This window comes from Denticeps clupeoides, chromosome 2 (assembly GCF_900700375.1).
Source record: "Denticeps clupeoides chromosome 2, fDenClu1.1, whole genome shotgun sequence".
Taxonomy (NCBI): Eukaryota; Metazoa; Chordata; class Actinopteri; order Clupeiformes; family Denticipitidae; genus Denticeps; species Denticeps clupeoides.
The window spans coordinates 9,952,389-9,964,433 of NC_041708.1; the positions used below are offsets into that span (position 1 = coordinate 9,952,389).

Genomic DNA, 12,045 nt, shown 5'->3' on the forward strand with positions numbered 1-12,045 from the left:
ACTGAGTTTTGGCAATCGTGTAAATCTCATAAAATATGGAAAATTAGTAGATCATAAAGGACAAAGTGTTACGGTTTCAGTAGGAGAACGGCAAGCGAGTTCAGCGCTGGAGCGCTCACACCACACACCAAACCCATTCGCTGCTGTGTGGAATTTATTGACTGCTTTCTGTTTGCTGTGGACGGATAGCGGTGAGATAAAGGTGATACAATGTTACAAAAGATGGCCAGAATGGGGACGTGGGGAAGGTTAACCAGGGCATTCCTCAGAAAGAAGGTTTAGGCAAGAACAGAGTTTTAGCTGCTGAACAGAACACAGAAAAGCTGCAGAACACTTTGGACGAGGTTACCGACTTCTGTCCTCTCACTTGCTAGTTTAAGCGTGTAAGTGTTTTCACACCAGCAGTAATGGGTACATCAAAATCAAACAGAAAACAGAGGAGGGACGAACTAGGCATTAATATGCAGCTCTCCAAATGGTGATCACTACCATTGTCCCCCAATTTTCAATTCACAAGAAGCATAAAGCACACACTGATTTATCCAAACAAAACTTAAGATTTCATGACCTCATTTGTTTCATTTATAGAGCAGTTTGGTCAAGAATTTATTTAAAAAGCCATGAAAATGTTCATAGTTCTATGGAGCTTGCGAATATTTGACACATGGCATCCTATCTCAGCATTCATCTGTTTCCTCATTCATTTTAATCATTGTTAAAAATATAAGTTATTTATGTTGACACATTGCAATACTTTGCATAACATCATTTAGGTGAGGCATGACAGTGTTGGCCCTACAAAGAGGTCCATGGTATCGGAAACTAAACATTCTGAGGTCATGTGAGGTTCATGGAAAGCATGGAAGGTTGGGAACATCTATGGGTCAGTGCTGTATGGGTCAGTGTGATCATCATCGACGCAGGTCTGCCAGTACAGTGAGAGCGGCATTCCAGCCAGCTGACCCCATCACGCCACCACCTGGCACAGAACAACAAGCACATGTATAATCTTCTTATAACATAGCAATATCTTTGTAAAAATATTTTTTATAATGCTGTAATTCTGCAAAACACCCTTTCTCATTAAATGATATTAAATGCCATAAAAGATTCCATATATATACAGAACAGTTAACAAGCAAGATTATTATTGTCTAATTATAACTGTAAGTTTTTTTTTTTTAGACTTGCGATTGGCTGTTAATCCATTTAATTTCTTATACCAAAAAGCACAGAACAGGGCCTGTAAATAAATGAAAATTCACAAGTCTAGCTGAATGAAAATGAATGATGAATGATGTGTGGACTGTGCATTTGAAAATGTCTGTTATTGTAATATATTTTACAATGAACATGCGTGTGATTGCAGATTGCTATGTAATTTAAATGCAACATTTCACTGTCATTTGACAGAACACTGCAAGATATTTTACTCAACTTACCCCATACTCCCAACTTATTTTGTTTATACTTTGTATGTACTTTCCCTCGACATAACCCACCTTGCGTACACAACCCACCTGGATGGCTACCGCTGCCACACATGTAGAGCCCTTTGATTGGTGAGTGGTAATTGGCCACAGAGGGCAAAGGTCGAGCCAGGTAGAGCTGGTCCAGTGTCATTGCACCATGGAATATATTCTATTGAGGTAATAAGAGGAAGAAGTGCCTGAACCTTCACTTACATAAATATTTAAAGGTGCAAAAAGTGAAACACTTATAAATCTGATGCGTTGATGCACTTTTACGATCTGTAAGTCAGCCTCCACACACTTACCCCTCCAGTGAGCCCAAACACCCGTTCCAGGTCTGGAGGAGTCAAGACATCTTTGCCCACTATGGATTTCTTAAATCCAGGTGCATAGTGCTCTATCCAGTCAAACACTGCGAAACAGTGGAAGACGAAGTGAGGAAAAACACACCAAACAGTGTCTCAGTCATTCCTAAAAAAAAATCTGAAGTGAAGTGAAAGTGAAGTGATTACCATTGTGATACACAGCACACGGTGCACATAACTAAATTTGTCCTCTGCATTTAACCCATCACCCTTAGTGCGCAGTGGGCAGCCATGACAGGCACCCGGGGAGCGGTGTGTCAGGACGGTGCTTTGCTCTACACAGCATGTCGCATCTTAAAAGTGCTTATGGATATCAGATTTTAAAAACTTTGAAACAACCATACCAGCTTACACTGTATATTATATTAAAGTTAAATAAACTGTAAATTTGATGATAGTGGAAATATTAACCATACAGGTTCAGAACTATTTTGTCAGTATAATATAATCAATGTTTAACCTCTTGGATTCTTCATGAAGAATGGCTAAAATGACCATTGACCTTCAGGTATTTTAACCTAAAAGTTAAAAAGTTTAAAGAGACATTTTTCTGTACCCGTGTTGGCAAATTTCTCTTTGTCCTGTTCGGCCCATGCTCTCCTGCCATCCAACCAGTATGGTGTAAACTGTGTGAACAATGAGATGACGTGACAACCAGGGGGCGCTAGAGTGGGGTCCAGAACTGAGGGTATTGTCATCTCAATCATGGGCCTTTGCACAAAACACACAGAGAACAAAAAAACATGTAGCCTCCACACAGTGCATCCCGGGCTCTACACTCTACACAAGTTAACATTACATAGGCTTTCTTTCCTTTAAACCAATTACCTCCACAAGAATCAGTTTTTATCATTCAGTGGCAATATTTAATTAATGACTATTAATGACTATTTAATTAGTAACTACATGGAACAAAGACATAGAATAGGTGCAACAGTTCCTACAGATGATAAACCGATAAAATTGGGTTCATATCTGTCTTCATCTTGTTAAATGAATGCTGCAAAAATTTGTTTCACTTTTGATATCACTATGTCAGAAGTTGGTTCATGGAGGTTAAAAAATCGAGACCAGCTGTGCATGTACCTGGCTGAGGGGCGTCCCTGCCATGCATCCCTGTAGGCCTCCTCCAGTGCCTCCATACTTTCACAGTTCAGATGGATGGAGCACTGATGGTGTGGCCCAGGCTTCCCCTCACCAACATTTGGCGCTGCCAAGAAGTTTGGCAATCGGTCCACTGCCACTATGAGAGACGCCAACAATTGTTGAAAAATGTTATAGTCTGTCAATGGCTAGAACAAATTTGTTAACATTGGGCAAACTTTGGCTAAATTGAGCTCTAAAATCGGAATTGCCACATTCTTGGTCAAGATTTTTAAACTGCATGCGTCACCATCTGTGCAAAGCAACATTTAGGTGGTCAATCCCAAAAATATCATAGCTGGTGACTTCAACTATATGGATGCTGGTGCAGAGATTGGAGACAGTATTAATTTAAAGTAGCTTGTCTTTTGCTCCTATTAGCAACTAAAGTTTCTTTCATAGCAAATTCAAATATATGAATTTTTTTTTAAATGAATTCCCGTCTCTCTGAGTAGCAAAATGTGGTAGGTTTATTACATCAGATCACCTCAAAAGCTAAAAAGTAAACCAAACGTACCATTTATCTTGGTGACAGGAGAAGTGTAGTCGATTTGATCAACAGCAGTGATAAACTCAGGCGGAAGGGCGTCCTTGCGGAGGAAAGAAAAAAAGAATTTTATTTACACTTCATTTGTGAACACATGAGAAAAAATATGTTGATTTTGTGTTCCTAGGCTCATTGCAGTGCCAATATTTGCCAGTTTTGTTTGGTTAAAATCAGTGTGTGCTTCATGCTTCTTGTGAATTGAAAATTGGGGGACAATGGTAGTGATCACCATTTGGAGAGCCGCATATTAATGCCTAGTTCGTCCCTCCTCTGTTTTCTGTTTGATTTTGATGTACCCATTACTGCTGGTGTGAAAACACTTACATGCTTAAACTAGCAAGGGCAAGGACAGAAGTCAGTAAATTCAGACATGCTACAGGTTCTTGTTCGAGGATCACCTGAGGAGTGAGTTGTTTGAAAGTGACATGAGGAGTAGCGTTGGAGAGCACCACTTTACTGTGTACTTCTGTGCCATCATTAAGAATGACGCCATGAGCGTGACCATCCTGGCCTATAAGAACCTGTTCCACAACCTAGCAGACAATGAGACAATTAATCAAATATTACATGAGTACACACCACTGAATACCAGTGAGAACTATGCAGTCCGTTAAAGAGTGTTTATGAAAGGCTTTGTGACCTTCAGACCTTCTCAGTGAAGATGTCAGCTCCATGGGCGCAGGCAGATTTTGCGATGGAATTTGACACCCCACCCATGCCCCCTTCCACGTAACCCCATGCACCTTTCTCCTTCTCCAGCTCACCCATCACATGGTGCAGGAGCACATACCTATGTGAGACAAAGACACCATTTCAGGATGAATTTGCTCTCACATGAAAGGGACAAGAGAGTTGCATTGTGGCTTGGAAAAGTTTAAGTCCACCAACAGAGGTCTGAAAATCTGTCATTAAGACCCCACAGGCAGGACCGCTCTCTGTTGCTACTGATATGTGCATTCAAAGTTCACTATCACAGATCTATTTACATAAAATTACTAAAGGAACAAGATATAGATGTGATGGCCTGAGGGCCACATATATCTAGCAACCTCCAACCACCCCACATCTAGTCATCTAAAACAAACATTAGTTGCCGTCTTCTCATTTTTGGACAAAATGAGAAACATAATATCAATAGTGGTATTGTTAATGTCCTAACCGTACCCATACCCAACCCTATTCCAGACTGAGCTGTCGTCTATGATCAAGTACATGTCATTGGAAACATTCTGGAACCTGGTACTGAAGGTGGTGATATCTTACCCGCTGCCAGGGGAGCTGGGGCTGGTCATGGCTCCAATGACTGAGTCTGTTGCCAATGTGGCCTTGAGGGGTTCAGACTCAAACCAGCGGTTCAGGACCTAAGGACCAGAGACCGGTAATCATAAAATCTCCATTGACCCATGACTAGTTACAACTCTGCTGGAAAATCTGGAACAAACCATTCACCTTTGTTATCGGTGCCGTCACAAGTTCGTAGAAGTCTGGAAGGTTCTTGCCTAGTTTGAGACCTTTCAACAGCACAAACCACAATTCCTTTTAATCTTTTCTTTTTCTTAATGCACTCATATAACTGCTCATGATCATGCATTTTTACAGCAACATTTAGAAACAAACTCAAGCCAAAGGCTATTTCACAATGATTTTTCTTTCTAGCTCAGTGCCTCAGCACAGCTGGACCTGCTCCAGTGACAAGCCATGGTGCTCAGTATACCAGACTTCACAAGTGGCCTGATGCTCTTCATCGCTGCCAGCCTCTTCCTTAGTGACCCCTGCATGACACCAGGGATGTCTACCGGGGGGCCGTCCAGCAGAGGGTGGATTGCACATGCCAGTTTTTCCAGGTGTGACACAAATTCAGGATATGCCTGAAGCAATAAAACATACAACTAAACACTTCTATACTGCAAAAAGCAACAAAATTTAAATGTAACATGTTTTAGGCGAAAAGTGATTAAATGACATTAATGGAAGTCTTAGGGGTGGAAGTTACACATAATTTTGACAGTACTGACATATACAATATTATATGCAAGCAAAATTGGACTAACAAAACATTTAATGACGTTAAGGGTTCCTCACTCAATAAAATTAATGAAAGGTGTAAAAACAAGGTCAGTCTGGTATTAGCATGATTTACTGCTCTTCCATGTCTAAACAGCCCTGAAAGTAAAATTGTGACTTCATGAACAATTCTAAGCCGCTGAAAGGTACAGGCCATAAGTGCATGATTTCAGGAGGAAAGTAAACAACTGGTTATATTTATTCACAGACCTTACATACTGTCAACATAATTAATAAGACGTTACACAATATGATTTTCTAAAGTAGGTGACACAGATTAATGCTTTTAATAAAATATATATATATACTATGTTCATACCGCTAAATCTGTGTCATTTGCTTCTCCAGAACATGTAGAAATGTCCACAAAAAATACATTGTATTATTGAGCATAGGCTCTTGTACAAATAAAAAAATTATATAATAATAAAAACTACCCAGAATACTGAAAAAATGGCTTTTGTTACCTATTCCCGCTGTCTAATTATACATTTCATGTGGTGGCATCTGTCTCCACCTACCGGCAGCTGAGGGTAATGTGAATGGAGAATATGAAAGTTCGTTACAGTTGAATCTGTGAGTGGCAGTTGCTGTGTTTTGAGTTCTGGTGTTCTCTCCCTTTGTCCCAGCATCTATGTAAAATTATAAGTTCTGTACATTTAGAACTTTATTGGAAATGTGTATTTAACCATGTTTCTTTTAGGTTATCGAGTTCTCGATAATTATCTTAGGGTTAATCGCTGTTAATATCTAGGAGCGCAAGATCGCATATGTACACCTGGATTTTGTAGTTATTGTTATCTGTTATTCAATGTGACTTTCAGTTTCACCATTACTCTCAATATACCGTTTTATTGAACCTGATCTCGTTTTAATATTTACACTTACAGCATTTGGCAGACGCACTTACATAAGTGCTTTAAAATATCCATCATATCCAAAATATCCATCATCCATCAAATAGCCATCATTGGCAGTGCTTAGCCTAGCAGGAAAGGAAGTGGACCCAGAAGGTTGCTGTTTTGAATCCCAAACTGCCAATGTCCCCCTGAGGTCCCCACACCTTTCATGGCTGCCCATTTTCTCATTAAGGTGATGGGTTAAATGCAGAGGACACATTTCTTTATTTGCACCATGTGTATGTTGTTTTCCTTTGTTTTTAGTCCTCGTGCCATTTTCCTTTGTGTTATTATTAATAATCATTAATGAAATTAATCATTATTCCCAATATGTCCCTTTTCTGCACTTCCTTCCCCCGTCAGCCTGCGGACGTGACATTTGGTTCACTAGGACCCAATCTGTAGATACCGTTCACATAACAACTCAGAATCCAACCATTTTCTTTTCTTTTTAATATACAAAGTGTATGTTACAGCTCTTTTAGTCCAAATATTTTCCAAACAGGAAGGTTTTTAGCTTGTGTCACATGTATTTTTATTTATAACAATAATATTAATTTATAAACGTTTCAATTTTGCCTAATATGGGTTGTTTGTGATGATCACTCAAATACCTGCTGGGCAATGAGGCGAAGCCCCGTGTACACAGGAGAATTGTGCCAGACATCCAACTGAATAATTAGGCAGCGTAAACGTAAAACGGGCGGAGTGTCCGAAGAGCCAGCAGTGAAACTGTAAAAATGAGCAGTGTAACCGAAAGTCTCACAAGAGAAATGAAAATGAGAACAACGCATGTGAGGAAAAACATCCGTTGTCAAAATTCCAGCCACTTAGTTTACATTTCAACGTCATATTTTTTGTTTGGTATTAGGAAAATTTTGTTTCAAAGTTTTGGCACAAATCCGATTCCATAGAAAAGCACTAGATAGGGGTTTGGGATTGTGAACATCAAAATGAGTTGTCAGGTGAGCAGTTAGTACACAAGGATTATAGATCTTTTAGATCGCCCCCTTGTGGTCTTGATAAATCTATTATTACATAATTTTAAAGGATACATCCGAAATATATCTTTAAAATAACATGTCAGTAAATGAAGTTGTTTTATATTTGATCCATTGAAAACTTTTTTAATTGTGAAATTCAATAGAGCAATATATAGAATCCTGTTTTTGATTTTCATTTTAGGTAACAAGAATTTTTCTATAAAAGAGACAGATTTTAATGGTGAACTTAGTTAGAACAATTTAATCATAAACTAGCAGAAAAAAAGATTTTACTTGTTAATAGTTTACACCTTTTTATGTTAATGTGCACAAGACCCCAGTTAACATGAAATACACTCACCTTGGCATCTTTCTTGGAGAATTTGCCGATCTCTTGCTGGTTCTTGGTAAGGTTGCTTCCGAGAAGCAATGAGCGTGGTGGATGGCCCCCGACCCCCTCTTCCAGCATGGGTGTGAAGGCATGGGGGTCTCTCATATACACCTTCAGCCCATGTTTCTAAACAGCATGCACAAGGGAGAGAGAGACAGACCATGTGTTGAACATTGCTCAAAAATCAGCTGAGTTATGCCAGGACATGTGTTTTGAATGTTATGCAGCCAGAGGCGTCAGGCCTGCTGTACAGGCTGGATTATGTATTGCACAAAGCACACCACATAAGACAAAGTACTATATTAGTACACCTTGAGTTCCAGATCCTCACAGATGTGGGGGCGTAGTAAGCTAAGGAGGTACGAGGCCCTGGAGAAATGAAAACCTGAAAAATGCAAGGGAAAAAAATTTGAGAAATATATTCACACATACCGAAAAACAGTTTATTATAACACTATTAAACTTAATGTAGCGTATCATGACAAGTAACAGTAAATGTGGTCTCTGAACACATTCCTAAGCTGTCTGGTGACCTTCATGTGACTGCATTTATACATCTTAAAGTGACTGATCCCAGCAACTGTACCCCCTTACGAAACAAACATATATTGCTATATACTAGAATTTATATTGTCCAATACATTGGTAAATATATTTCAATATATGCAAAACTTTGCCATATATTTGCAATGCCTTTTTCAATATATAACATTTTTCAGTGTATATAATAATAGTATAACAATGTATTTATTCAATATATGCAAATGCAGTATTTTCATATATTGTCATATATCCTATTTCATATATTTGTATATTGCTTACATATAAAATATATTATTATAAAATATATCAACATATATATCTTCTATGCTATGCTATTTGAAACTCAGGCAGGCAAATAGAAGCAAATACCCTGCCTTAGTTTCAAACTGCATAATTCAAATGTGTGTAAATAGGCGTCATAATTAAATTAAGTTAACCCTCAAATAATTTTTTTTAATGTATGCACAATTCACAATATATGAATACACACAAATATATTGAGAAATATATTTTTGTTGCGTATGGCCATCCCCCCCTGCAACATTTACCTGGAAAGATCTCCTCAGTGACCGCTGCACCGCCAAGCACATGCCTCCTCTCAAAGACCACAGTTCTCAGACCTCCCTTCTGCAGGTAGGCAGACTGAGACCAAGTCAAGGCATTTATTATATATTAATAATGCACATGCGCATGTGTTAACACTGGATGGACATTAACTAACATTTCTGTTCACAGCCTTTGAACAAAATGAGGTACTTACTGCCACAAGTCCATTATGACCTAAGGACAAAGACAAAAAATGAAGACATGCAACTTTTCCGATTTTGACCAAAGCACAATGAAACGAAAGCAGCTGAGAGCTGGAAGTTATTCATGGGCTATAAATTATGCTACGGTATACATTCAAATGAATATACACACGAGACTTAATTTTGCTGAATATGCAATAAAAGTGCAGTATTCAAAGCACAGATCAACAGTTTCTGCGTGACTAGACCCGCAGAACACGGACGCCCGCAGAACCCTACCTCCCCCCACGACCACGGCGTCGTATCGCGGCCTCGGGGCCGCGCTGTGGGCGCCTCTGGCCGCCGCGGCCAACGCTGGCAGCGCACGCCGCCCTCGGCCTCCGCACTCTCGGGCAGCCATTGCCTTCTCCCTCGGCTCCGGAGCTCCGCCTCGCAGGAGGACTTTGACTCGTGGATCCGGCGTTCGCGGTTCATCCAAGTATTTCTCTTCCACGACGGCGTATTGGGGCCACCGTAGATAAAATGGAAGGAACGAGGCGGTGGGCGTGGGCTGTAAATCCAGGCTGTGGGTCTTCTGACTTTTTTTGCGGTGCTGAAGTAAATCCAGGCTGTAGGTTTTGTGACTTTTTTTGCTGTGCTGAGGTAAAACCAGGCTGTAGGTTTTGTGACTTTTTTTTGCTGTGCTGAAGTAAAACCAGGCTGTAGGTTTTGTGACTTTTTTTGCTGTGCTGAAGTAAATCTAGGCTGTAGGTTTTGTGACTTTTTTTTGCTGTGCTGAAGTAAAACCAGGCTGTAGGTTTTGTGACTTTTTTTGCTGTGCTGAGGTAAAACCAGGCTGTAGGTTTTGTGACTTTTTTTGCTGTGCTGAAGTAAATCTAGGCTGTAGGTTTTGTGACTTTTTTTGCTGTGCTGAGGTAAAACCAGGCTGTAGGTTTTGTGACTTTTTTTGCTGTGCTGAGGTAAAACCAGGCTGAAGGTTTTGTGACTTGTTTGCTGTGCTGAAGTAAAACTGGGCTGTAGGTTTTGTGATTTTTTTTGCTGTGCTGAAGTAAATCCAGGCTGTAGGTTTTGTGACTTTTTTGCTGTGCTGAAGTAAAACCAGGCTGTAGGTTTTGTGACTTTTTGCTGTGCTGAAGTAAAACCAGGCTGTAGGTTTTGTGACTTTTTTTGCTGTGCTGAAGTAAATCTAGGCAGTAGGTTTTGTGACTGTTTTTGCGGTGCTGAAGTAAAACCAGGCTGTAGGTTTTGTGATGTTTTTTGCTGTGCTGAAGTAAATCCAGGCTGTAGGTTTTGTGACTTTTTTTGCTGTGCTGAGGTAAAACCAGGCTGTAGGTTTTGTGACTTTTTTTGCTGTGCTGAAGTAAATCTAGGCTGTAGGTTTTGTGACTTTTTTTGCTGTGCTGAGGTAAAACCAGGCTGTAGGTTTTGTGACTTTTTTTGCTGTGCTGAGGTAAAACCAGGCTGAAGGTTTTGTGACTTTTTTGCTGTGCTGAAGTAAAACCAGGCTGTAGGTTTTGTGATTTTTTTTGCTGTGCTGAAGTAAATCCAGGCTGTAGGTTTTGTGACTTTTTTGCTGTGCTGAAGTAAAACCAGGCTGTAGGTTTTGTGACTTTTTGCTGTGCTGAAGTAAAACCAGGCTGTAGGTTTTGTGACTTTTTTTGCTGTGCTGAAGTAAATCTAGGCAGTAGGTTTTGTGACTTTTTTTGCTGTGCTGAGGTAAAACCAGGCTGTAGGTTTTGTGACTTTTTTTGCTGTGCTGAGGTAAAACCAGGCTGTAGGTTTTGTGACTTGTTTGCTGTGCTGAAGTAAAACCGGGCTGTAGGTTTTGTGACTGTTTTTGCTGTGCTGAAGTAAAACCGGGCTGTAGGTTTTGTGACTTTTTTTTGCTGTACTGAAGTAAATCTAGGCTGTAGGTTTAGTGACTTTCTTTTGCTGAGCTGAAGTAAATCCAGGCTGTAGGTTTTGTGACTTGTTTGCTGTGCTGAAGTACATCCAGGCTGTATGTTTTCTAATTTTTTTTGCTGTGCTGAAGTAAGGGGAGATGTTTGTCCCAATTTTGTTGGTCATGAGAAGGAAGGTGAAACCCATCACCCTTAGTGAGAAGTGGGCAGCCATGAAAGGCGCTCGGGGATCAGTGTGTGGGGAGGGTATTTTGCTCAAGGGGACTTCAGTAGATTTGGCAGCCAACTTAATCCTTATAATCAAAGCATATTTATTAGAGCGGTCCCAAGTGTAGTAGCCATGATTATTTGTGACTGACAACGGAGATTAGTTATTCTTGATGTAGGTTCACAAAATTTGTCACAAATGTCACAAATACAATGTTAATGCTTCATAGGGGTTTATGAGTAGCTTTAGGGCTGCACGATTTGGGGAAAAAGACATATTGCAATTATTGAGATTAATATTGCGATATGCCATTGCAATATGATAAAGGACACTTGCTTGTATATCAATGAAAAGTCACATACAAATTACTAATAGTGAAATGTTTCATTTCAAAGTGAAACATACAAACTACTTTTAACAACTTGAAATGCCCAGTGCTTTCAAAATACAATATTCTACCAAATTAAATAATCACAAAAAACTCTTTATATTACTGTCGAACGACAAACCCTGGTAAGGTTAAACAACTGTTTTCATTATATTTGGCCATTATAAAATCCCGTATTATAGTTCTTACGTTTAACCAAAACGTTGTTTGGAGGCTGACTTGAACACAGGGATGCATAGCTTTGCTAGCTTAGCTAAGGTTAAGATTTGTAAACTGAAGTTAATTTCTTCAAAGTTTGAGAAAATTTAACTAAACAGCTAATGCCTACGTTTAGCCAAAACGTTGTTTGGAGGCTGACTTGAACACAGGAATGCTTAGCTAAGGTTAAGACT

The 12,045-nt window shown here is 39.6% G+C and overlaps 1 protein-coding gene across 2 annotated transcripts; it reads right to left on the reverse strand.

Moving 5' to 3' along the window:
• Positions 1 to 136: 136 nt before the first annotated feature.
• pyroxd2 (pyridine nucleotide-disulphide oxidoreductase domain 2) lies at positions 137 to 9,688 on the reverse strand. 2 transcript variants are annotated; one of them, XM_028970526.1, is made up of 16 exons: positions 9,436 to 9,688; positions 9,168 to 9,187; positions 8,956 to 9,049; positions 8,176 to 8,249; positions 7,835 to 7,990; positions 5,242 to 5,395; positions 4,977 to 5,038; positions 4,791 to 4,888; positions 4,176 to 4,317; positions 3,926 to 4,060; positions 3,498 to 3,570; positions 2,924 to 3,080; positions 2,394 to 2,548; positions 1,778 to 1,884; positions 1,521 to 1,641; positions 137 to 979 (listed from the first exon to the last, which is right to left on the reverse strand). In XM_028970526.1, exons 1-16 carry the CDS (start codon positions 9,554 to 9,556, stop codon positions 912 to 914), a joined length of 1,737 nt encoding a protein of 578 aa, XP_028826359.1. In that variant the 5' UTR covers positions 9,557 to 9,688; the 3' UTR covers positions 137 to 911. The 2 variants fall into 2 exon arrangements, 1 of the variants encoding a protein (XP_028826359.1); XR_003748935.1 differs by lacking the exon at positions 137 to 979 and having other exon boundaries at positions 2,394 to 2,463.
• Between the last annotated feature and the right edge of the window lie 2,357 nt (positions 9,689 to 12,045).